The sequence below is a fragment of the Anomaloglossus baeobatrachus genome, chromosome 2 (genome assembly GCF_048569485.1).
Source record: "Anomaloglossus baeobatrachus isolate aAnoBae1 chromosome 2, aAnoBae1.hap1, whole genome shotgun sequence".
In the NCBI taxonomy this organism is placed as follows: Eukaryota; Metazoa; Chordata; class Amphibia; order Anura; family Aromobatidae; genus Anomaloglossus; species Anomaloglossus baeobatrachus.
Window position 1 is genome coordinate 475,590,497 of NC_134354.1, and position 27,888 is coordinate 475,618,384.

The 27,888-nt window shown below is 45.0% G+C and overlaps 1 protein-coding gene across 1 annotated transcript in view; it reads left to right on the top strand.

The window, feature by feature from the left end:
* Positions 1 to 3,036: 3,036 nt before the first annotated feature.
* Positions 3,037 to 27,888, top strand: part of P2RX1 (purinergic receptor P2X 1) — a 178,538-nt gene continuing 153,686 nt past the window's right edge. The window contains exon 1 of the mRNA XM_075336374.1: positions 3,037 to 3,306. Coding sequence (XP_075192489.1) covers positions 3,170 to 3,306 — 137 coding nt within the window. The 5' untranslated portion in view covers positions 3,037 to 3,169. The remainder of the gene's footprint in view (positions 3,307 to 27,888) is intronic.

The window sequence follows — 27,888 nt, forward strand, 5'->3', positions numbered from 1 at the left end:
AGGCGCTTCAGAACGGAGCTTGTCAGCTGCGCTCTGAAGCGGACCTCTTGTGTACGGTGCATGCACGTGCGCACACACACGTGCGCACATAGCCTTATTCTGTCTGTCACCAAAATGACGTCATTACAGTGACAACCGTCGCATTGGCCGCTGGGCTCGGCCTGGCCCCGCCCCCCCGCACGGATTGGCCGCTCGGCTTGGCCTGGCCCCGCCCCCCGCACGCATTCCCCGAACTTACACGGAGTCCTGACTCCCAGGTGAGTGCTGCACCCCCGGGAGCCCACACTGGCAACCCAGACGAGACATACCCTCGCGTTGCTGGGGTTGCCGGTGTACGCTGGTAACCATGGTACACATCAGGTAACCATGGAAACCACTTTGCTTAATTACCCGATTCTGTACTATGGTTACCAGCGTATGCTGGCTCCCTGCCCATTCAGATCATTGGTCTCCCGCTGTCAAACACGCCGATACGTGCTGCACAGCAGGAGACTAACAAACAAAAAGTGAACCAGCACTGTCGCTTTGAATAGTTACCTGATGTGTACCATGCTTACTAGCTTACCCCGTCTCCCGACACACGTGTGCCGTGGCCGGCGTACGCTGGTAACCATAATACACATCAGATAACTATGGAAACCGCTTTGCATAGTTGTCCGCTCGGCCATGCCCCCCACACATTTTGCCCGCTCAGCCACGCCCCCACACACTTTGCCCGCTCGATCACACCCCCCACACACACTGCCCACTTGACCATGCCTCCCACACACTCTGCCCGCTCAGACACGCCCCACACACACTCTGCCCGCTCGGACACGCCCCCCACACACTCTGCCCACTCGGCCACACCCCCCACACACATTGGGCATCTATACACCTCCCCCCAGGACTACTCCACCTAATAGACACCCACTCTGCTTGCTCGGCCACGCCCCCCACACACTCTGCCCGCTCGACCATGCCCCCCATACACATTGGGCACCTATACACCTCCTCCCAGGACTAATCCACCTAATAGACACCCACTCTGCCCGCTCGGCCACGCTCCCCCCACACTCTGCCCACTTGGCCATGCCCCCCACACACACTACCCGCTCAGCCACGCCCCCCACACACACTGCCCGCTCAGCCACGCCCCACACACACATTGGGTATCAATACACCTCCCCCCAGGACTACACTTAATAGACACCTCCCCCCAGGACTACTCCTACTCCTACTCCTCCTATTATACTCCTCTCCCCCAGGACTACTCCTCCTATTAGACTCCTCTCCCCCCAGGACTACTCCTCCTATTATACTCCTCTCCCCCAGGACTACTCCTACTATTAGACTCCTCCCCCCAGGACTACTCCTCTTATTATACTCCTCTCCCCCAGGACTACTCCTACTATTAGACTCCTATCCCCCCAGGACTACTCCTCCTATTAGACTCCTATACCCCAGGACTACTCTTCCTATTGTTCTCCTCTCCCCCTAGGACTACGCCTTCTATTATACTTCTCTTCCCCCAGGACTACTCCTCACCTCCAGGACTACTCCTCCTATTATTCTCCTCTCTCCCCAGGACTACTCCTATTATCCTCCTCTCTCCCCAGGACTACTCCTCCTATTATCCTGCTCTCCCCCTATTATCCTGCTCTCCCGCCAGGACTACTCCTCCTATTATACTCATCTCCCCCCAGGACTACTCCTCCAACACACACACACACTGCACAAAACATACCTCCCCCAAAACACACACACACAAACCGCACAACACACACAGCACCACACACACACAATGCTGCAGACACACAGCGCTCCACAAGCAACGCAACACACGCAACGCAACACACAAACAACACCGCTCTCACACCCCCCCACACCCAGACAACACCCAGAACATTTACAGCACCCTACACAAACATTTGGCAACTACACACAACAGCATATATATATATATATATATATATATATATATAACACAAATCATACATGAACTACACAATAAATTAAATTCTAGAATACCCGATGCGTTAGAATCGGGCCACCTTCTAGTTAGTTAATAAATGGAGGACACGTATGTAGAAATGATTGAAATTTCTCCTGTTTTAATCTACTTTTATCTTTAGATATTAAAATGTAATCTAAAAACCTGAATATGTGTGTTCACTCCCTAAAAACCTTTCTTTAGTAAAATAACGTATCATATTTTGACAGAAGAAGTGTGGATGACAAGTACAATTAGCTAAAGTTTCAGGAATATTGGTCTAAAATATCTACTCTGGGGAAAACAATCCATTCAAAGATGCAGAAAGGTAAAAATCGCATTGATCGAATGATTTGCCCATCGGCGAGTGGGGATTGAAGAAGATCAGGAATAATAGGAGATCGAGAAACGAAGCAGATCAGGGATTGATGGAGAGATTGGGGATCGAAGGAAATCGGGGATTGAGGAAGATTGGGGATTAAAGGATATCGGGGATCGAAGGAAATCAGGGATCGAAGGAGATCAAGCATTGAAGGAGATTGGGTATTGAAGGAAATCGGGATTGAAGGAGATCGGGGACTGAAGAATATCGAGGATCAAAAGAAATAGGGGATAGAAGGAGATTGGGGATCGAAGGAAATCGGGGATCGAAGGAGATAGGAGATTGGAAATAGGAGGTCTATTCATCAGTTGTAGAAATAAAATTTCAGTGCATAACAGTTCTTTAACAGATCTTCAGCAGTTATCCTCTTCATATGCCTTCTAATGACTCCAGTAGAATTTTCTGATAAAAATCTAATCAGCCTTCCTGAATACATATCTCAGTCTTATAAAGAAGCCAGTAACTGGAGCTTGATCACACAGATATATGCTTCCAGCACTGATGGTCTAAGTCTACTGCATGTGACTGCTGTTAGTCATTTCTTCTACACAGACAAGAGAGTTGCATCTGGGAAGTTTAGTGATAATGACATCCCTCCCACATCCACCCTCAGTCCAGAATCCACAGCATGCACCCATATAGGTCTTCACTATCCAGGAATCTCAGAACATCCAGACTTCTTTCAGAAGTTCACAGGAATACACACACAAACTGTGCCTCTTGAGCAAACAAGGATTTAGCAAGATACTAAAACTCCACCCTTTGACTGTAAGGAGCTGCTCCAAGCTGTCTGATCTTAGAGCACAGAGCTCAGGATGGGGCACAAGTTAAAGAAAGAGATCGGTAACTTCTTCTTTGAATATGACACCCCAAGGATGGTCCTGGTTCGAGACAAGAAAGTTGGATTGACATTCAGACTCATTCAGTTTGGGGTCCTATGTTATATTGTGGGGTAAGTTATTGATTTTATATATGAAGCATCTTAAGGATAAAAACATGTTTTTTTCTACAAGTACTTCAATATTATAATACTATAGTCTTTCCCTATTTGTCATTATGTTTATTTGAACTGCTGTATGGAGTTTTCTTGTTACTGCCCTCTGGCGTTATAAGATTCACACTATACATACAATTTGTATTTGTCTGCAAGCACTAAAATTGACATAATTTTCCAGTATGCTATATATTTTCCATAGATCCATCTTTATGAACTTTCATGAGCCATTGCATGTAGTTATCCCTAAAGTAAAATGAATCATTATGAAGTATAACCTCTTATGACATGTGATCACTACTGGATTAAACTCTCATTCTCTGATGTCACATCTAGCAAAGACTTCTTTTGGCCATAATCCTGATACATGATAGTAGATGTAAAAAGAGTAGGCTTTCTCACCTATTGTCAATGACATTGAACTTATAAAATAGTAGAGTGGGTGACATATATATATATATATATATATATATATATATATATATATATATATATATATATATATATATATATATATATATATATATATATATATATATATATATATATATATTGCTTTAAGTGTTAGGGATTTGCTTTTCAGTAATTGAGGAAGATGTGCAATGGTAAATAATATTAATGATTATAAGTAACTCCATTATTATTATTGTTCAATACCCCTATATAATGGCTTGTAGTAAAGTCATGTGAGCAATCTTTCAAGTAAATTATTAAGGGCTTTTCCTATTTCTTTCTTATACATACATATATATATATATATATATATATATATATATATATATATATATATATATGCATATACATACATATATATATATATATATATATATATAAAACTATAAATATATATATATATAATATGTATTTAGATATAAATATATATACCGTATATTTATTAGATACTGTATTAAGAGCTTTTTGCTTAAATGTGGGCATTTTTCAGTAATTGAGGAAGGCGTTGTGCACTGTTAAGTTAATGCAGGAAGCTGTCTGCCATCTGCTTTCTGATTGGAAGTGTATGTTTCCTTGCTAGAAATTTATCTTTTCAACCCTTGTGACTCAGCTTGATGAAAGTAAGATTAAAAGATCTAGTGATCTTGCATATAAAAAACTTAGAAATCCATCATATATTATCAGTAGCATGTTAACTACAAGGAACGTGTGTGTGTGTGTGTGTGTGTGTGTGTATATTTTGTACACACACACACACACTCACACACGTGCGTTGCTTGTAGTTAAAATATATATAGATCTACATTCAATGTATATACACCCTAGGTATGAGTGTTGCGTTGTGGTTGAATACACAGACTTCCTGTAAGTAGGCTCGAGTAGAGGGACTGATAACGGATAAAAATTATTGAATTCTGGAGACAATCATTGTCAGATACCTTAAATTCCTTCATGAAGGACTTTCACTATACACTACTGTGCTAAGTTGCGCTTAATGAGCTGTATCATTTACTATAGAAACTAAAAGTACTTTAAGGCTGTGTGCACACAGTGCCTTTTTATTGCTGTTTTTGATGCGTTTTCTTAGTGCAGTTTTGTCACAAAACTGTATGCAAATTCTTATACCAGCAAAGTCAATGAGAATCCTGAAGTTTTGTGCACATGTTGCTTTTTTAGCTTGCAGATTTGGTGCAGAAATAAACCTACAGCATGTCAATTCTGTCTGCGTTTTTTGCAGCGTTTTTCCACCCCAGAATGCATAGAAAACACATGCAAAAAAACGCATTAAAAAAGCGTCAAAATAGAGGCAAAAGCTCATTTTTTTTTTGCCAAGAGATGCAGAGTTGCTGCAGAAATTTCTGCAACTAAATACTCAGTGTATGCACATAGCCTTAATATTATACAAGAAGGTGAAGTGTTCGCTGATCAACTACTAAATATTGTGGGGTTTTTTTCAAAAGTCATGCAACGGTGAAGTGTTTTTTAGATGGGAATGATCCTGAATGATGGTGGTTTGGGCACTCATTTGTACATAGTAAAACAAAACCTATTTAGAAGTAAATACCTTGATTTACAATATAACTATAAAAATTAAATTAAATTAAAAAAAGCGGCAAAAATCATAACAAAATAAATGACAAACAAAATTATTATGGAGCCAGATAGTTCCTTTTCCACTCACTCCGACATTCCTTGAAGAAGCCCATGCAAAAATGTGTCAGGGTGAGTGGCATGGAACAGGCAGGTGCCATAATGCAACCACTTCTGTATATTATTCCCTGGCTTATTTCTGTCCTTCTGATTTTTTATTCCTATTTATGGGGCTTGTACAATATATTGGTTACTAATTCCACCTTTATTTACTGGTTTGCATATTTTTAGCTAATAGCATCATTTCACTATATATTAAAGTAACATACAGTACCCTTTATTTTGCTTTATTGAGTTTAGCCTATATATTGATTAGTTCTATTGATATTTGATTCGGTTGGCACAATGTAACATTCCAAAGAATTATGTATTCTTGCATATGTATAACTTAGTCTGTTCCCCTGCACTTCATATTTTATTTTATCTTGCGTGATATGTGTTTTTTAATTGTGGCCTTTTTTATTTTTTTAACAGATTAATTAGTTTTGTGTTTTTTTTATTATACTTTTTGGTTCTTTTCTTTAATACTTTTTTTTTGGGAGATTTCGATTTAGACATGGCACTTATTTTCACTGTACAATTGCAACTATAAACAGGATTGACAGTCACTGATCGGAACATCATTACTAATATATTTTATAATAAAGATCAATGGGAATGGGGTTATATTTTGTAATAAAGATCAATGGGAATGGGGTTGTCACCTTTGTCATTAAAAAATTCCAGCAACTTGGATGCGTGGCTTCAAACAGAATTTAGTACTTTACAATAATTAACATGTGGAAGACGAAGAATTTACCCCATTTGCATAGGTCATATCCCCAAATCACTGGTAACGGAATGTATTTCCAAGTATTACATATACGATAACAGATCTCATCCTCAAACCATTAGAGCCCCAAATGTTTTCAGGTTTTCAGGCTCAAATACCAGAATACAGACCCAAATAAATTCACATCCCTAAACCTAAAATAAATAAATGCCAACATAAAACCAGACCCCAGAATACGTACAGGCCCCAAAATAAGTACAGTACATAAACTCCAAGGTGAATATAGCAGCCTCTTGTAAACCTAAAATACTAAAAATAGAAGAGAACCAATATTAGAATAGAGATCACAGATCCAAAAATGAACTCAGTCCTGAGTCCAGAATAAATGCATAGTACAGACCCGAGATTTAACACAGACCTCATACAGGACTCCAGAATAAATATAGACCCCATATGAAACTCCAGAATAAATGCAGACTCCAGAGTAAGTACAGACTTCAATGACGATCTAAGACTGGAAAAAGAACCCACAGCAAATACAGGCCTCCATATATTGATACTGACCTCTGACCTGACATATACTTTCCCCACTACAGACCCCAGTTAGACCCATCACCTATATACAGCTTTCACATACACAGCCAAAGCTCCTATACACTTTTGACAAATGTAGGTTGATATTGGTGGGTTCGGATGACATTCTAATGTGTATGGGGCCTCCATCAACCATGTCCAATTTCAAACTACCTTGTGTTCTTGTCGAGATAGGCAGAGCAAGAGTTCCTGTGTATGGAGGGGTGTGAAGAGATAGCAGCCAGCCAAACAGTTGGCTGAATTATCATTTGGCCACCGCTATCTACACCCTCAAAGAGTTTTATGTTCTACTCATCTACAGAGGCTTAGGACTCTGGCAGATCCTTGAACAATAATATCATGATTATTTCACATTTCACAATTTTGGCAATTTAGATTTTTGATTTTGCTATGATTAATGGCAAAAAAGCCGTAACAATAACTGTAATTATCTCTATGTGTACATGCATAAACTTTTACCGTGACTGTCTTCATATATCGCTTATTGATTATAATTTTTTTGTTAATCCCTAATTTTCTTTCTGCACTTAATGCCCCCGTACACATTACACTAATGTGAGCTGATATCAACAGGTTCAGCTAACTGGCTAATGAGTATGGGTGTACTAGCTAACTAATAGTCAGGGGAAATGTTGATGTCCAATTTCAGACTGCTGATCACATTTTTCTCCCAGTGATAAGCCACCAAGCCAACGTGTCTGCCAATGGCTTTGTCATAGAGAATACAGGAGCACTTAGTCATAGCATCGTTCTTCTGACAGCCATCTAATGTGTATGGCCAGCTTTACACTAGACAAATATCATTTTGAATCATAGCAATAACTGACCACTATAAAGTGAAGATTCTGTTACACTCTTGTCTTTTTTCTTGAATTTGGTTAAAGGCAACCTGTCACCAGGTTTCTTCCATTTTAGCTGCAGCCACCACCGATCTGTATAACATAAAAAACACCTTTTATTATACTCATGTGAGGGCAGTCTAGTCCGATGGGCTTCACTGGTCTTGGTCCGGCGCCTTCTCTCTTCTTGTAATCAGTGTCCTCCTTCTTGCTTCATGTGGATGACGTGTCCTACATCATCCGCACAAACTTCTCCAATGTGCTCCTGTGCATGCGCACTTCTCTCTGCCCTGCTGAGGGCAGAGCAAATTACTGTAATGTGCAGGCATGGGGAAATGTCAAAGAAGGCCAGCACATGCACACTACAATACTTTGATACACACGTGGTCAAAATTGTTGGTACCCCTCGTTTAATGAAAGAAAAACTCACAATGGTCACAGAAATAACTTGAATCTGACAAAAGTAATAATACATGAAAAAAATCTATGAAAATGAACAAATGAAAGTCAGACATTGCTTTTCAACCATGCTTCCACAGAGTTTTTTAAAAAATAAACTCATGAAACAGGCCTGGAAAAAAATGATGGTACCCTTAACTTAATATTTTGTTGCACAAACTTTTGAGGCAATCACTGCAATCAAATGATATTTTGGCCCACTCCTCAAGACCACACTGCTCCAGTTGTCTCGTGTGTGAAGGTTGCCTTTTCCAGACGGCATGTTTCAGCTCTTTCCATAGATGCTCAATAAGATTTAGGTCAGGGCTCATAGAAGACCACTTCAGAATAGTCCAATGTTTTCCTCTTAGCCATTCTTGGGTGTTTTTAGCTGTGTGTTTTGGGTCATTATCCTATGAAAGAACTGACTGAGACCAAGCTTTCTGACACTGGGCAGCACATTTCTCTCTAGAATCACTAGATAGTCTTGAGATTTCATTGTACCCTGAATAGATTCAAGACACCCTGTGCCAGATGCAGCAAAGCATCCCCAAAACATAACAGAGCCTCCTCCATGTTTCACAGTAGGGACAGTGTTCTTTTCTTGATCTGCTTCATTTTTCCGTATGTGAGCATAGAGCTCATGTGCTTTGCCAAAAAGTTCCATTTTTGTCTCTTCTGTCCATAGGACATTCTCCCAGACGTTTTGTGGCTTGTCAACATGTAGTTTGGCAAATTCCAGTATGGCATTTTTATGATTGTTTTTCAACAATGATGTCCTCTTTGGCTCAAACAACGATGGATGGTATGACCTGACACTGAGGTTCCTTGAGCTTGAAGTTCTCCTTTAACTTCTTTAGAAGTTTTTCCGTGCTCTTTTGTTACCATTCAAATTATCTGTCTCTTTGATTTGTCATCAATTTTCCTCCTGCAGCCATGTCCAGGGAGGTTGGCTACAGTCCCATAGATCTTAAATTTCTGAATAATATGTGCAACTGAAGTCACAGGAACATCAAGCTGCTTGGAGATGGTCTTATAAAATTTACCTTCAACATGATTGTCTATAATTTTCTTTCTAATCTCCTGAGACAACTATTTCCTTTGTTTCCTCTGGTCCATGTTGAGTGTGGTACACACCATGTCACCAAACAGCACAGTGAGTATCTGTAGCCCTATATACAGGCCCACTGACTGATTACAATATTGTAGACACCTGTGATGTTAATTAGTGGACACACATTGATTTAACATGTCCCTTTTGTTACAATATTTTCATTTCTGTCTAGGCCTGTTTCATGAGTTTTATTTATTTATTTTTTTAAATTCTCTGGAAACATGGTTGAAAAGCAATGTCTGACTTTCATTTGTGCATTTTCATAGATTTTTTTTATTTATTATTATTTTTGTAAGATTTACATTATTTCTGTGACCACTGTGAGTTTTTATTGCATTAAACAAGGGGTACCATCTATTTTGACCACATCTGAATGTCCCCAGCAGGGCAGAGAAAAGTGTGCATGTGCAGGAGTGCAATGGAGAACACAGTGTGGATGACGTAGGACATGCCATTCACACGAAGCAAGAAGGAGGACGATAATTGCAAGAAAATAGGAGGCGCCGGATCAAAACCAGCGACGCCCATTGGACCGCCCGACAGGTCAGTTTAATAAAGATGTTTATTACATTATACAGGTTAGCTTGGAAACTTATACACAGCATTGCAGAATGCTGTATATTAGGGCTTATTGGTGGTGGCCACAGCTTACATGGGAAAAACCTGGTGACAGGTTCCCTTTAAGGACTTGAATTTCTCACTAAACACATTCAATGAAATACTGAAACATTCTGGCAAAACCACTGACAATACAAAGCCTTCTAACTTGATAAAAGTTGCACCTTCTGTTGAAGATTCCAAAAATAACCATTGGGTGCAGGTGCCAACATACCACATGTGCAGCCAGTATAGTAATATTTCCTAAAAAAAAAAAAAAAAATCATACTTTTTAAATACATTTTTTTTGCAATAAATGTTATAAATCACTAAATAACAAACGTATTAGGTCTGCCTGTAATAATAGCATAAACAATAATAGCATAAAAAATTGATTTGTAACTTTGATTGGTAACTTTTTTTCATAGATGTAATAGAATAAAAGAAAATACAATTAAAATGCTAATATATGTGTTTGGCAAAATGACACTCAAAGAGGACTTGTCACCATGTCAAAAGTGGACAGTTTTTGTCCTTTAGTGTTGATTTTTTTTTTAAAATCCGCCGTACAATTTCAGAGATGTTGCCCTTTTTCTAGTCTTTCCAAGCGGGCATAGTCACAGGGTAATAATGCAGAACAGACTAAAGACACGCCCCAGAGGATCCTGTTAGCAATGCCTCATTAGCAAAGACCATAAAAATTAGCACTAAATAAAAATATCATCTCTGTCATATGCATTTTTTTTAAAAAAACAAAAAGCTAAATACATAGGGATAAATGGGAATAAAATAATAGTAAAAACTGACCACATTTGTAGTTTTATACTTGTGTCTGTACTATATCTGTATTATGTATATGCATGTGTAATGTGCAAATGTATGTATGATGTATTAGCATAGACATATATCATATTGTGCCTATTGTGAATATGGATGTAAATGTGCATGCGTTTACATGGGAAGAGTCTGACAGGGGGAGGAGGGAAGGTCAAACATAAGTCCTGCAAGGGCGCCCTTCACTGTCAGTGACTGTCCATGATTGGGTGGCTACACGTAGACACCAATGACTCTTCTATCTTATTACAGAATATTGCAAAATCATGCGTGTTGGTCCTGTGTGCCTGCTCTGGTTTCCTAGCCTCCAGCAAAAGTCCTACAAGCTACCAGTTCTGCTCTGCTGTGCCTGTCTTGTCTCTGATCCCTGAACATTTCCTGTCTGTACTTGTCTGTTCTCTGGTACTAGCCCGAATCCTGCACTTGTGTCCATACCTGCCTGTATCCTGTATCCTTGTCTGTACTTGCCTGTAACCTGTGTCCGTGCCAATCTGTGTCCTGCACCTGAGTCCAGAAAAGCCTGTATCCTGTACCTGTGTTTGTACCCACCTGCACCTATCATCCTGACTGCCTCGGCCACTCCGGCCTCACCTGTGTCCGATGTCCTGTGCCTGATGTCCCTTGCCTGGTGATCTGTGCCTGATGACATGGACTCTGTCGACTGGAGTTCCGTCCCTGATGATCTGGACCCTGTTGATGGGAGTTCCACCTGTGCCTGATGTCCCTTGCCTGGTGACGTGAACCTGACTACCCATGCCGGAAGTTCTGCACCTGCCTGTGCCTGTCCTGCAAGCCCCATTTGTCCTGCCTGTGCCCGTCCTGCCTCTCTTGTCCATTACTTGACCCCGGTCCTGCTGCCACTCTGCTTCGCTTAGCTGCCACAGTCCCAGTTACTGCACTGGGAGTGGTACCTGGTGTTGCACCTCACAGCGGGGGCTTAGTTGAGCCCCTCCCACGAAAGGGTAAGCCTGGGGTCTCCCTGTGGTCCAGTGGGTCCACTCCCACTCGCCGCCATCTTCGTCGGTGAGCATTACAATACCCAGTGTAGCACCCAGAGAAGGGGGTACTCGGTCCCAGGCGGTAACAAATGGGAGTGTCACTCTGATGGCCATTGCCCGGTCCCATGCTCTGGGACCCTTCTGTTAATGGGGGATATTTACAGGGGAGATAAGAGTTTTTGTCATGTGACGCCATCTGCAGGTTGCGGTTAAAGATAGAGAATTGCCGCTGCTGAATGTGGGCAGAGCTGATGGTAGTGGCAGCTGTGATGGTAGGCCCTTTGCAGGTAGAGCTATGCCTGGGAGATGTAGTAGGGCAATAATGGAGACCACACTAGGTTGTCTTTAACAGTCTCTACTCACTGTTGACCCAGGGGCTGCTGGTTCAGGTCCCAGGAGGACCAGTGCCAATGTAGTGACCCAGGTTTCTCTCTCCCCGGCACTGTCTGTAGATTGGGTCCCCGTAGCGTGGAGCGTTTGGGGGCCCGACTGTCCCTTTTGGGGTACAGTCTCCTTCTCCATACGGCAGGCAGTGTGGATCCTGCGGGGAGGTAAGTGTCCAAACCCCGATCCTAGTTTACTGCTGATGCCAACAGATTATTTGGTTCGGTAAAGTCCGTGGAGGTGTCCTCACCGGGCAGGTATTTGCCAAACAGTGTAAAACTTGAGCTTGACCTAGGACCTTGTGCCCCATTGTTTTCCGGTGCCAGTGGTAACTCGGTACCCGTCCTGGCGACCTCTCTCCTGTGCCCCCAGGGTCACCGTTACACGGACCCAACTCAGGCACGTCCGCACACCTCTCCTGTGTGCTCCAGACTCTCTACTGACTACCGACTGACTGCTGACCCCTCCCACCAGGCTGGCTATACTCAGAGACTCATTCCCATGGCGACCATCCCCTTACATGGTTAACCCTCTATGCCCAGTGTGGAGAGGAGAACTAGGATTTGGATTGTGTTTTGGTGGAATTGGCACTGGTACTCCAGGTCCCAGGTGGTAGGTCCTGCATCCCCAAGAGGATGCAGTTCCCTGTAGCGCCCTGAGGGTCTCAGGGGCGCTACACCAGCAGGTGATGGCTGTGTTGCACAGCTATCATCTGCCATTAACATGCATGCAGAGTAGAGCTGTTTCCCCTGTTTATGACTTAAAACGTACCGGATTATAAGACGCATCCCAAATATAGAGATAAAAAAAGGTAAAAAAAAAATGGGGTCCGTCTTATACTCTGGTGTTGTCTTACCAGAGGGGGGCAGCAGTGGTGGTGAAGCGGGGTCACAGGAGGCAGAGGTTGTGCTGGCAACGGCGGGTCAGTAGGTAAAGCTACAGTGGCGGCTCAGTGGTAGCACTGGCGGTGACAGCTCAGTGGTGGCAGAGGCGGTGACAGCTCAGTGGTGGCAGCGGCGGTGACAGCTCAGGGGTGGCAGCGGCGGTGACAGCTCAGGGGTGGCAGCGGCCGTGACAGCTCAGTGGTGGCGCAGGCCGGTGCGGTGTGTCCCAGTGTGTCCGTGGTCCTGATTCAAGTGATGGCGCCCAGAGCGGCGCATGCACAGATGGAGCTCTCATCCAAATGCTCCATCTGCGCACGCGCTGACTCCCGGAGCCATCATTTGAAACTGGACCGTGGACACACTGGGACACCCACCGCACAGCCACCGCAGGCCGCCCGCCTGCCCAGCCGCACAGAGAAGCACAGGCACCCGGCCGCAGGCACGCACGCACTCAGCCACAGGCACCCAGACCGCCTGCACGCACCCGGAAATCCGCACACACCCGGACGCCCGCACAGACAGCCCCACCGGTAGGCTATATTCGGATTTTAAGACGCACCCCTCATTTTCCTCCCAAATTTTTGGGAAGAAAAGTGCGTCTTATAATCCGAAAAATACGGTAATCTCTTAGAATGGCATTTAAAGTGTGCAGACTGGGGTGTGCAATGTTCCATTCATCCTCCTTCATCATAATCTCTGATGGGTTGTCAATGCAGCTAGAGTCCTGCTAATGGCTCTAATGCTTGCCATGATGGTGCTCCTCTGAAGACCATCCTGTGGTTGGATTTCATATCAGACTGTGATTTTTACAATATACAGCTATACTGTGGTATTGCAGTATGCAGAGCAAGCTATCAGACAATTTTAGGTTCAAGTACCCTACAGGGGTAAAAGATAAAGTAGCAAGTATAAAAAAAAAAAAAGATAAAAAAATTAGATATTTTTTAAACTGATCAGTAAATACTGAAAAGCGAAATAAAAAAAATCAAAACTCCAGAATTGCAATTTTTCATGTTCTGCAAGAAAAATGGCAGCTCATCATAAAAGAGCCATTTGCAGAGCTCCAGCGCCGTAAAAATTAAAACATTACAGGTCTCAGAAAATGGAGACACAAACTAAATGTAATGTTTATTATTTATTTAAGAAACTTCCCTCTTTTTTCACTATTTAAATACAAAATGTAACAAGACAAATTTGGAATTGCCATAATGATGCTGACCTGGAGAATGATATAGTCTGGTCATTTGGAAGGCAAAACACAAAAAAACAATTACGGAATTGTATTTTTTTATTTGCAATTTCACGGCACTTGGAATTTTTTTCCTGTTTTCCAGTACATTAAATAGTAAAATCATTCAAAAATCTAACTCATCCCATACAAGCCCAGTCCTCCTATGGCTATGTCAACAGAAAAATATGAGTTATGACTCTTGAAAAAATAGAAAGAAAAGCTAAAGCACAAAAATGGAAAACTGCTCTGGCGGAATGGGTTAAAATGCAGTTGAATGTCCCAGCGCATGTGTACACCTAACTCAAAATCTTTGATTTATTTATCCTTCCTCCACCAGTTCTACATTTGGTCCCTAAAGCGGGCTTTACACACTACGATATCGCTAATGCTGAGTCGTTGGGGTCCCGGAATTGGTGACGCACATCCGGCCGCATTAGCGATGTTGTTGCGTGTGACACCGATGAGCGATTTTGCATCGTTGCAAAAACGTGCAAAATCGCTCATCGGTGACATGGGGGTCCATTCTCAAAAATCGTTACAAAAAGTTGTTCCTCGTTCCTGCGGCAGCACACATCGCTCCGTGTGACACCGCAGGAACGAGGAAGCTCTCCTTACCTGCCTCCCGGCCGCTATGCGGAAGGAAGGAGGTGGGCGGGATGTTACGTCCCGCTCATCTCCGCCCCTCCGCTTCTATTGGGTGGCCGCTCAGTCATGTCACTGTGACGCCGCCGGACTGCCCCCTTAGAAAGGAGGCGGTTCGCTGGTCACAGCAACGTCGCCGGGCAGGTAAGTAGTGTGACGGTTCTGGGCGATGTTGTGTGGCACTGGCAGCGATTTGCCCGCACAACAGATGGGGGTGGGTACCCACACTAGCGATATCGGGACCGATATCGCAGCGTGTAAAGCGGCCTTAAGTTATTGATAACCAACAATGTTGTGTGTACTGAGGAAATCATCCAGCCCTTTTTTAAAAGCTGTTATAGTATCTGCCATTACTACCTCTTGTGGTAGGGCATTCCACAGTCTGACCGCTCTAACTGTAAAGAACCCTTTCCTATACAGCTGCCGGAATCGCTTTATTTCCACTCGCAGTGAGTGACCCCTGGTCTTTAGTATTGTCTTTGGAAGAAATAAGTCATGTGCCAGTCCTTTATATTGACCACACATGTACTTATACAAATATAATTATTTTTTTAATTGCTTATTTATATGAGTAACATAACATAACATTTTTTTTTTAATATTTCAGTTTTTACATTGGCAACCACAACCATAATAATTGTCTGACAATTCCTGTTTTCTCCAGCCTTCTTGATTTGCGTTATAGATTGGGCAGAGTCATCTCATTATTTTTTCCTGTTTTTTTCTTAAAGCTGAATACAATTATTTTGAGACATGATGCATATAATTTTATTACACAATTATGTGCATTTTCTGGTTTGTCTTTTAGCATTAGAGATGTTTAGATTTGGCAATTGTTTGCACTTTAAATATTTATGTACGATGTATATTGCCAGCTGTAATTTTCACAATTAATTTAATTTAAGAAGTGAAACATTTTAAAATAGTTCTATAGTTTATTTGTAAAAGAGATAATGACGTTATGTTGCAACATATTGTTACCATCTGTGTACTATTAGAAATAATCATGTATTTCTGGTTTTACTTCCCTCGTAATAAGGAAATGTGGAAGTTTATATTTTTTTCTGATGCAGAAAAATGTTGTTAATTATTGTGGCAACCGATTAGCATATCATTCCTTTATTATACATGCCCTTTCCTTTCTTACAAGATTAATTATACAGTTTGTGTCCTTAATGGGCAGGAATCTCCAAAACCCAAAATACCAGTCATTTATTTTATGTACTAGAAGGTGGCCCGATTCTACGCATCGGGTATTCTAGAATTTACGTATTGTGTAGTTCATGTATGATTTTTGTTATATATATATATGTTGTGTGTAGTTACCAAGTGTTTGTGTAGGCGCTGTACATGTTCTGGGTGTTGTCTGGGTGTGACGGGGGTGAGAGCGGTGTTGTATGTGTGTTGCGTTGTTTGTGGAGCGCTGTGTGTCTGTAGCGTTGTGTGTTGCGCGGTTTGTGTGTGTGTGGTGTGTTTTGGGGGGAGGTATGTTTTGTGCAATGTGTGTGTTGTGCGGTATGTGCGTATATTTGTGTGTGCCGCGGTGTTTGTGTGTTGGGTGTTGTGTGTGTGCAGCGTTGTCTGTGTGTGTAGGTGTCTGTGTAGGGCAGTTGTTTGTGGTTCCCAGTGTGTGTGTGTGTGTGTGGTGTGTTGTGCACTTCCCATCGTGCTCCATCCGCCATGCTGCGCACTCCCAAACGTGCACCATCCGCCATGCTGCGCACTCCCAAACGTGCACCATCCGCCATGCTGCGCACTCCCAAACGTGCACCATCCGCCATGCTGCGCACTCCCAAACGTGCTCCATCCGCCAGGCTGCGCACTCCCAAACGTGCTCCATCCGCCATGCTTCGCACTCCCAAACGTGCTCCATCCGCCATGCTGCGCACTCCCAAACGTGCTCCATCCGCCATGCTGCGCACTCCCAAACGTGCTCCATCCGCCATGCTGCGCACTCCCAAACGTGCTCCATCCGCCATGCTGCGCACTCCCAAACGTGCTCCATCCGCCATGCTGCGCACTCCCAAACGTGCTCCATCCGCCATGCTGCGCACTCCCAAACGTGCTCCATCCGCCATGCTGCGCACTCCCAAACGTGCTCCATCTGCCATGCTGCGCACTCCCAAACGTGCTCCATCCGCCATGCTGCGCACTCCCAAACGTGCTCCATCCGCCATGCTGCGCACTCCCAAACGTGCTCCATCCGCCATGCTGCGCACTCCCAAACGTGCTCCATCCGCCATGCTGCGCACTCCCAAACGTGCTCCATCCGCCATGCTGCGCACTCCCAAACGTGCTCCATCCCCCATGCTGCGCACTCCCAAACGTGCTCCATCCGCCATGCTGCGCACTCCCAAACGTGCTCCATTCCCCATGCTGCGCACTCCCAAACGTGCTCCATCCCCCATGCTGCGCACCCCCCATTGTAATCCATCCCCCATGCTGCACCAGCATCAGCCTCTCTACCCGCAGCATCAGCCTCTCTACCCGCAGCATCAGCCTTCTGTCCCCAGCATCAGCCCCTCTCTGTCCCCAGCCTCAGCCCCTCTCTGTCCCCAGCCTCAGCCCCTCTCTGTCCCCAGCCTCAGCCCCTCTCTGTCCCCTCCTCTGGCGACACTCACACACACGATCGCATCCACTCACACACACGATCGCATACACTCACACACACCCGATCCCGACACTCACACACACGATCGCATCCACTCACACACACGATCGCATCCACTCACACACACGATCGCATCCACTCACACACACCCGATCCCGACACACACACACCCGATCGCATACACTCACACACACAGACACTGACGATATCGCACATACGCGCTCACAGTCACAACATCCGGAGATACCACATGCTTCTGGCCATGTGATCCTCCGTCAGGTCCTGGAAGGTCACAGCACAGTATCGAGGCCGAGAAGCAAGGGATATCGCCGGATGCTGTGAGTGTGTGGATGCGATGTGATGTGTGTGTGAGGTGTGTGTGAGAGTGAGTGTGAGAGTGAGTGTGAGCTGATGTGTGTGTGTGTGTGTGTGCGTGTGGATCTTCCGCCGCTACAGGACCTCGATGCGCTTGTAACCATGCCAACGTATCCCGTCCCCCGCTCGCACGGGAGCCCACACCACTCCCGTGCGAGCGGGGGATGGGGGATGGGGGGGGGAGTACAGTACTCACCCCCCTTAACAGCCGTGTCAGTTCGGGGAATGCGCGGGGGGGGGAGAGGGGGGGGGGGAGTACAGTACTCACCTCCGTGACAGCCCTGTCAGTTCGGGGAATGCGCGGGGGGAGGTGGGTGGGGCCAGAGCTAACGTGCGTTGCGTGAGGGGGGCGGGGCGTGGCGTGGCCGAATTGCCAATGCCTGCAGGGTGCCGGGGCGAGAGGCCAATCTGTGGGGGGGGCGGAGGCTGGGCGAGCGGCTGGCCAATCCGTGTGGGGGCTCAGCCTGGGCGAGCGGCCAATCGGTGTGGGGGGGCGGGGCCATGGCGAGCCCAGCGGCCAATCAGCTTTGTGTCACCGTAAGGACATGTCACGGTGACACTGTCACGGTGACACAATTTTGGAGCATGACAGACAGACAGACAGACAGAATAAGGCAATTATATATATAGATTATAGAAATTTACTTAACCCAGAAATGAATGCTAAAATGTTATTGGCAGATACATGGCTTACAAGTTTCATTAACAAGTTTTTGGTACTGAAACAGTAGAAACTGTAGAAATCTTGTTGAGAACAAAGGTTTAAGCTTTGTCTTTACATTTTCTAATGGCAAACTGCTATGAGGCAAGCTTTAAAGGGAACCTGTCACCACTTTTTTGACCTATAAACTGCGGCCACCACCACTGGGCTCTTATATACAGCATTCTAACATGCTGTATATAAGAGCCCAGGCAGGGGGTATAACATAAAAAACACTTTATAATACTTACCTAACGGTCGCACTGTGGGCCTTATGGGTGTCTCCATTGTCCGGTGCCAGTGCCTCCTCTTTCGGCCATCTTTGTCTTCTTTGTGACGCCTGGGTGCATGACGCGGCTATGTCATACACACTCGCCAGTCCTGCGCAGGCGCACTACAACACTTTGATCTGCCCTGCTCAGGGCAGATCAAAGTGCACCTGCTCAGGACCTGAATGCCGGCAAGTGTGTATGACATCGGACCCGTCATGCACCGTGGCTAGAGAAGAAGGAGAACAAAGATGGCCGAAAGAGGAGGCGCCGGCACCGAACAATGGAGACACCCATAAGGCCCACAGTGCGACTGTTAGGTAAGTATTATAAAGTGTTTTTTATGTTATACCCCCGGCCTGGGCTCTTATATACAGCATGTTAGAATGCTGTATATAAGAGCCCGGTGGTGGTGGCCGCAGCTTATAGGCCAAAAAAGTGGTGACAGGTTCCCTTTAAAGGGTTGTCCAGTCTAAATCCATATTTCTGTAGTCACTCTATGTGTCACTCTATGTAACTGTATTGCAAAGAGACCATAGCACCTCCAGAAAATAAAAGAAATAGGAGGAGTGTTTTTTTTCAATGCTTTAATAGTGAAAAAAAATGTACAGAAAAAGAATTCGAAAATTTAGGATGCTCCGATTTTAATGTTTCGACCCAATGTTGGGTGTTTTTCAAGAGATTATTTATCTAGCACACAAAACACAAAGGATTATTCAAAATAGGATTTTTTTTCATAGGTTGTACACCAAAGGTAAAATTCAATTGTCTCCAAAGGTAGAAACATTTTACTTTTACACTTAGACCACCACTGTGCATTTGACAGGACCCGGGGAGGGGGGGGGGGGTCATCAGGTTGTTTCACCCATACTTACAACAGCACTACTCTTCTACCATTGTGTAGATCTGGAACCATTTACTACACAGAGACGCCCACCGAAGCTGTCCTGTTCACACAGGAACTTGATCACGTAAAGAATAAGATACATACCTACAGTATTATTCTGTTATAGACACAGATGGCCCTATGGACATCTTTGTGAAATATGTTCCTTGTTCACTCTATTCAAGAAATTTATCTCTGAAGTCCAGCAGGGGTGAACACTAACAAGAGAAAAAAAAATATTTCTACTTTTGGGTACACTTAAATCTTTCTACTTTTCGGTACAATTAAATCTTTCTACTTTTCGGTACAATTAAATCTTTGTACCTTTGAATACAACTGAATTTCACTTATCACCATACTTACCATACTTATCTATGAATATGTGCCACCCCCGCGTCAGCAGCCAGGCTGCTCTGATCCAGATCCGCGGTGGCTCGAGGGACATCTGAACCCGGGGAAGAGGTGGGGGGGGGTCGTGCGGCCACTCAAATAAAAAGGGGGTGTATGTACAGGGGATGGTTTGGTTAAAGTTCGGGACGCCACCCGTGGTGTGTGGTAAGGGTGAAGTACCACCGCTGCGGCTGGGAGTACCTAGTGGCGATGGTGTGGGGAGCTAGATGTTTAACCCCTACACGGGTAGGGGGGATGCCCTGGGACTCGGTGATGGTGTCGGGGAGGTGCCATCGGGCCGGTGAGGCTTAATTGCGTACTCACTCAGTCCAATAATGCTGACGCTGACAACCGTGGTAAATCAAAGTTCTTGATGCCACTGCATCAAGGAGGGAGCACGCCGGGATCCCGTGCCCTTTGCTGTCACTTGTTAGCCTGTGACCTTGACCTTGGGACCTTTCTCTGTAGTTGGTCCTCTTTAGCTTAGAACTAAACGAGTCCCGCTCACCCGTATGGCTATGCTCTCAGGGTTCACGCTTGGGATTTTCTGGACTAGGCAGTGGGAAAGTCCTATCCCCCTCATTGCGCTAGTACCCCGATTTTGGAGCGGGTGGAGAACGGATCTTGAAGGCTCCGTCCTCATCGGGTGAAGTACTAGGACACCTGAAGCTACTTCCTGGCCTGGGGTCCACATACCCCGTCGTGCCCTGGCCCTTACCCGGTGATGGCACAAGGCCACCGGCTGTCCTCCTCGACAGTCTGTGCCCCTTGTCACGATCCCCTGCGACCGGGGTCCAGCTCCTACCAGGCCCAGATCAACATCTGCCACCTAGTAAACGAGGAGCCCAGCTCCTGACCTCTCCTCTCTTTCACCTCCAACACTACACACTCCGTGACCTCTCCTCTTGAGAGTCACTCTTCAACTGACTGACTCCTGACACTCCTGACCTCCCCTTAACCAACCCCCCAAGTGGCCACCCTATTCCCTTCAGGCCGTCCACTGGTGTGTCTGGTGGGTGTGGTGAAGAGTGTTCCTAGGGTTTTGATTAGCGTGATCTTTGCAACACCAAAATTCAGGGACCCGTAACCAAGGAGGAGATGGATATCATGCAGAAGGGCAGATTGCACAATATTCTGATATCCTGATTCTGGTCAGAGCCTGGGCAAAGCCATAATTTTCTGCTGCATGTTCCTGGATTTTATTGAAATTATATGAATAAAGAAGAATACTTTTTATCTAATATGGGACTGCGCTGGATTTGTGCTTTTTCATATTCTTTGCAATTAGTTTCTTTTTGAGTATTTAGCACTGGCTATTTTGGTTGACCCAGGCTTCTTATTATAGTCTATGTGACTGCAGACTTGTGATTCCTCACATTGCGTGCACTGTGCGCTGTGAGGATTCACCGGTGTCAGACCCGGGAACAGCAGTCATGTGGCTGCAAGTATGCAATATGCATACTGCCAGACAGAATACGAATAGATGGCGCAACCTCACTCAGTGCAAGAAACAACTTGTAGTCTTCTATGACAACTCCTTTAATCCCTTATATGAACTTGTAGGAAAGTTGTGCACTATCATTATATGGAGCAGAATCAGGAGCGGAGTCTGATTCATGAAGCACAGGTGCTGGCTCTGTTATATAGCCTGCACCCGAGAGTAACTTAAGCCCCCAACACACGCTTCAATATATCTCACAATCCGTCGTTGGGGTCAAGTTGTAAGTGACGCACATCCGGCATCGTTTGTGAGGTATCTGCGTGTGACATCTACATGCGATCAGCATTGAACGCAAAACCGTTGATCGCAAACACATCGTATCTTTCTCTAGAATTGAGCGTTTTGTTGCACAAACCTAGTCAATTGTACGTGTGACATCCCTCATACGATTTTGGTGTCTGATGCTATGTGCGCAGGTGTGCGCTCTGCACCGCAGCTTAAAAAAGGTCCGCTTCAGAGCGCAGCTGAAAAGCTGCGTTCTGAAGCGCCTCACAATGTCTGTCATTCAGTAATCTCTGTCAGTCGGTCACTATCTCTGTCCCTCACTCTCTGTCCATGTCAGTCTATCCCTCTCCCCCCCTCTCTCATACTCACTGATCCCCGATCCCCGGCGCGGCGCTGCACGGCATTCACACTGCTCCGGCGGCTTTTACTATTTTGAAAAAGCCGGCCGCCCATTAAACAATCTCGTGTTCCCTGCTTTCCCCGCCCACCGGCGCCTATGATTGGTTACAGTGAGACACGCCCCCACGCTGAGTGACAGGTGTCACACTGCACCCAATCACAGCAGCCGGTGGGCGTGTCTATACTCTGCAGTGAAATAAATAATTAAATAATTTTAAAAAACGGCGTGCGGTCCCCCCCAATTTTAAAACCAGCCAGATAAAGCCATACGGCTGAAGGCTGGTATTCTCAGGATGGGGAGCTCCACGTTATGGGGAGCCCCCCAGCCTAACAATATCAGCCAACAGCCGCCCAGAATTGCCGCATACATTATATGCGACAGTTCTGGCACTGTACCCGGCTCTTCACGATTTGCCCTGGTGAGTTGGCAAATCGGGGTAATAAGGAGTTATTGGCAGCCCATAGCTGCCAATAAGTCCTAGATTAATCATGTCAGGCGTCTATGAGACACCCTCCATGATTAATCTGTAAATTACAGTAAATAAACACACACACCCAAAAAAATCCTTTATTAGAAATAAAAAGCACAAACATATACCCTGGTTAACCACTTTAATCAGCCCCAAAAAGCCCTCCATGTCCGGCGTACTCCAGAATGGTCCAGCGTCGCTTCCAGCGCTGCTGCATGGAGGTGACCGGAGCTGCAGCAGACACCGCCGCTCCTGTCACCTCCACACAGCAACTGAAGACAGCCGCGCGATCAGCTGAGCTGTCACTGAGGTTTCCCGCGGCCACCGCTGGATCCAGTGACAGCGGGTAACCTAAGTGACAGCTCAGCTGATCGCGCGGCTGTCTTCATTAGCTGTGTGGAGGTGGCAGGAGCGGCTGTGTCTGCTGCAGCTCCGGTCACCTCCATGCAGCAGCGCTGGAAGCGACGCTGGACCATCCTGGAGTACACCGAACATGGAGGGCTTTTTGGGGCTGATTAAAGTGGTTAACCAGGGTATATGTTTGTGCTTTTTATTTCTAATAAAGGATTTTTTTGGGTGTGTGTGTTTATTTACTGTAATTTACAGATTAATCATGGAGGGTGTCTCATAGACGCCTGACATGATTAATCTAGGACTTATTGGCAGCTATGGGCTGCCAATAACTCCTTATTACCCCGATTTGCCAACTCACCAGGGCAAATTGGGAAGAGCCGGGTGCAGTCCCAGAACTGTCGCATATAATGTATGCAGGAATTCTGGGCGGCTGTTGGCTGATATTGTTAGGCTGGGGGGCTCCCCATAACGTGGAGCTCCCCATCCTGAGAATACCAGCCTTCAGCCGTATGGCTTTATCTGGCTGGTTTTAAAATTGGGGGGACCGCACGCCGTTTTTTTTAATTATTTAATTATTTATTTCACTGCAGAGTATAGACACGCCCACCGGCTGCTGTGATTGGGTGCAGTGTGACACCTGTCACTCAGCGTGGGGGCGTGTCTCACTGTAACCAATCATAGGCGCCGGTGGGCGGGGAAAGCAGGGAATACGAGATTGTTTAATGGGCGGCCGGCTTTTTCAAAATAGTAAAAGCCGCCGGAGCAGTGTGAATGCCGTGCAGCGCCGGAGATTGGGGATCGGTGAGTATGAGAGAGGGGGGGACACTTCAGTTACTCAGGAGTTTAGCGGTCACCGGTGAGTTTAGCGGTCACAGGTGACCGCTAATCAGGGCGCGACACAGACAGAGCCGCAGCATGACAATGAAGTCGGGTGAAGTTCACCCGAGTTCATTCTGACAGTGCGGCTCTGTCTGTGTCTGCTGTCATCTGCCATTCAGCTCTGCTACATGGCTGTCTGTGTCTGCTGTTAGCGGCCATGTAGCAGAGCTGAATGGCAGATGACATGGTAAAAACGCATCCCTACACATTACACACGCTTGGCAAGTCAATAAATAAAAAAAAAAGGGTGCCCAATGCATACGTCACAGAACACATGATCTAAAGGATCGCACACAAAATTGATCAATTTAACATAGACTACTAACGCTCGTGTGACAGCAAATGAACGACCTACGTGCAATCTCTTAAGATCCCGTATGCAACCTGGGCGTGTCACATCGCAAATGCGATTGTACAACTAATTGCAACGTGTAAAGCTGGCTTTATTGGCTACAATCACATTACTTTAAAATCTTAAAGGAAATCTGTCAGCAGGATTTTGCCATGTAATCTGAGGACAGCATGTGGCTGTTGTTTACTTACAATGAAGATTTTATCACTAAGATATTATCACTGCCCAGACAAGATCTTGCTTAGTGATCCTACCCATGGCCCTTCCTGTGATAAGCAGCTCACTGTCAATAGAACAGAGCTGTGGTTTAAGCAGGGTTAAGGTGGTGTCACACATAGCGACGACGACAACGACGTCGCTGCTAAGTCACCATTTTCTGTGATGTAGCAGCGACGTGCCGTCGCTGTCGCTGTGTGTGACATCCAGCAATGACCTGGCTCCTGCTGTGAGGTCGCCGGTCGTTGCTGAATGTCCTGCTTCATTTTTTGGACGTTGCTCTCCCGCTGTGAAGCACACATCGCTGTGTGTGACAGCGAGAGAGCGACAAACTGAAGCGAGCAGGGAGCCGGCGTCTGGCAGCCTGCGGTAAGCTGTAACCACGGTAAACATCGGGTAACCAAGAAGCCCTTTCCTTGATTACCCGATATTTACCTTAGTTACTAGCATCCGCCGCTCTCACGCTGCCAGTGCCGGCTCCCTGCTCCCTGCATACGTAGCTGGAGTACACATCGGGTAATTAACCCGATGTGTACTCTGGTTAGGAGTGCAGGGAGCCAGCGCTAAGCGGTGTGCTCTCATGCTGCCAGTGCCGGCTCCCTGCTCCCTGCACAAGTAGCTGGAGTACACATCGGGTAATTAACCCGATGTGTACTCTGGCTAGAAGTGCAGGGAACAGGGAACCGTCACTGGCAGCGTGAGAGTGGCGGACGCTAGTAACTAAGGTAAATATTGGGTAACCAAGAGAAGTGCTTTCCTTGGTTACCCGATATTTACCTTAGTTACACTTCCACGCATCGCTGCTGGCTGGAGGCTAGTCACTGGTCGCTGGTGAGATCTGCCTGTTTGACAGCTCACCAGCGACCATGTAACGACGCAGGAGCGATCCTGATAAGGTCAGATGGCTGGTCGTGATCGCTGCTGCGTCGCTATGTGTGACACCACCTTTAGCTTTCTGACCTCTACTACATCTTAGGGTATGTTTTTGCGCATTTTTCTGGTGCATTGTTGTGCGTTTTTGGGCTCAAAACTGCATGACTTTGTTTCCCCAGCAAAGTCTATGACTTTTTATTTTTGCTGTCCGCACACAACTTTTTTTTTAGCTGTGTTTTTGAGCTAAAAAAAAAAATGACCATGTGAATTCTTTCCTGCGTTTTACTGCGTTTTTCACCCGTGCAATGCATTGGAAAAACGCAGCAAAATGCAGTGATCAAAAACACAGCCAAAAAACGTACCGAAACGCATGTGGTTTTGCCACGGGTGCAGTTTTTGCGTTTTTGTGCATTTTTGCAGCCAAAAACGCACAAAAACGCAGCGTCATAAAAACCGCTGTGTGCGCACATAGGCTCCATTCACACGTCCATTTAACAAACGCATGTGATGCACGGTTCATTTTGTCCATCCTTGTATACATGTGTGTCATCCGTGTGCTATCTGTGTGCTATATGCGTGACATCCATGTGATATCTATGTGACACATACCAGAAAAAACAACGCATGACTCTGAAATGAAAGATTTGGATGTGTAAAATGTATGCAAAGATAGATAAATTATGGAAAGACAGATTTTAGATACGTAGCTTGTATAGCTATTTAACCAAATAAATAACTAATGAAATGGAAAAAAAAATTACATTGGGTACCCCAATTTCTGATAACCTGCCAAGGTAAAGCAGACAGATGCGGGCTGATATTATCAGGCTGGGAAGGTCCATGGTTATTGGGCCCTTACCAGCCTAAAATTACCACCCGCAGCTGCCCCAGAATTGGCACATTATATTTTTGTTAACAGATGACAGACCTCAGTGGTACAAAACATTTTGGATCAGTTCATTTTTATCTTGTGCTCTATGCTGAGCACTTACATTGGGGTTTCCATCTACATCTCTGAAATATGTGATTCAGATGAAACCCACAATGATCCATTAACTAAGGAGGCAGCAGAGTTACTCCAGACTCTGTTTGGATTCTGTTCAGCAGTGTCCATCTTTTCAAAAGTAAACAAAACTGTTGATGCCCTGGGTCAGTATGATTACGGCAATACCAGATTTATAATGTTTTTCAGGTTTGGTGAGTATTACACTAGAAACTCTTTTACAAAATAAAAGCTTTTTTGCATTACTGAATTTTGAGGGCTATAGGTTTTTTTTATTGTTCTGATGACAGAGTCATGTGAGGGCTTGTTTTTTGTGGGATGAGTAGGAGTTTTTATTGGTACCATTTTTGGACACATAACATTTTTTGATCGCTTTCTAAACCACTTTTTGTGAGGCAGAATCAAGAAGAAACAGCAACTTAGAAATAGCTGTTTTTATGCCATTCACCATGGTATAACAGTGATAAGACAGTTTTATTCTTGAGGTCAGTACAGTTACAGCGATGCTGCATTTATGTAGCTTTTTTGGGGGCCGCTTTTACCTAAAAACTGTTTTATAGGAAAAAAAAGGTTTTGATCGAGTTTTTGACAAGATTACGTTTTCAGTGGTACCATTTTTATTTATATATGACTGTTTGATTGCGATTTATTCCACTTTTTTGTTAGCTGTAAGACAGTTTTTGCTACTTTTTTATGGTGTTCACTGAAGGGATTAACTAATGTGACAGTTTTATTCATCGGGCTGTTACGGACGTGGAGATATCAAACATGTGTACTTTTTTGTTTATTTATAATCTATATTGATTGCGGGATTTAGGGGGTTAAACAACCAGGGATGGTGCAGAGCCCGACCCTGGCTGTGAGGGCAGACTCGGCTGCCGGGAAAGCCGAGGTCCCGGCGGTGATCATGGGGGCACAGTGCCCTGTGTTCCCGTGATTGCTAGGTCATATTGGTACGTCCATGATTGGGAAGCACTTGAAAAATAGGACATACCAGTACGTCCTAGGTCATGATGGGGTTAATAGCTACCCAGTCTCTGCCTATGTATGTGTACAGGCAGAGATGTGTCAGTTACTGTCAGTGGGTGGGGAGAAGTTGCCGGGAACCAAGCCGTACTGCACACTAGTCGGGTTTTAGGGCATTGTCACATGCAGCATATGTATTGTGGATTTTCTGCCCAGTTTTGCAGGTAGAAACCTTGGAGAATATTGCAACAGTAGAAACATGGATTAGACTTTAACAAATCTCATACACACTGGAAATAAAATCCTTGCGTAAATCGACGTGAGTATGTCAATTCCATATGTGAATTTTCACTGTGGATTTCACACTCTGTAATGCATAGGGTGACATTCATGGAAGATATGCAGCAAATTCCACAATTATACCCATTATTATAATACCCATAATCCAATACTTGTGGATTTTGCAGCGAATCCTCTATACAATTTGGGACAATATTTGATTTTTGCCCTGTCATAGGTGGACGGATGGACTCTGACAATGAGTAGGTAGCGGCAAGCTGTTGGGATATCAGTGGGATAATGACTTGGTACTTTTTTATCTTTATGATTGCTGTCTATGAAACTTTATTTACTAGAACCTG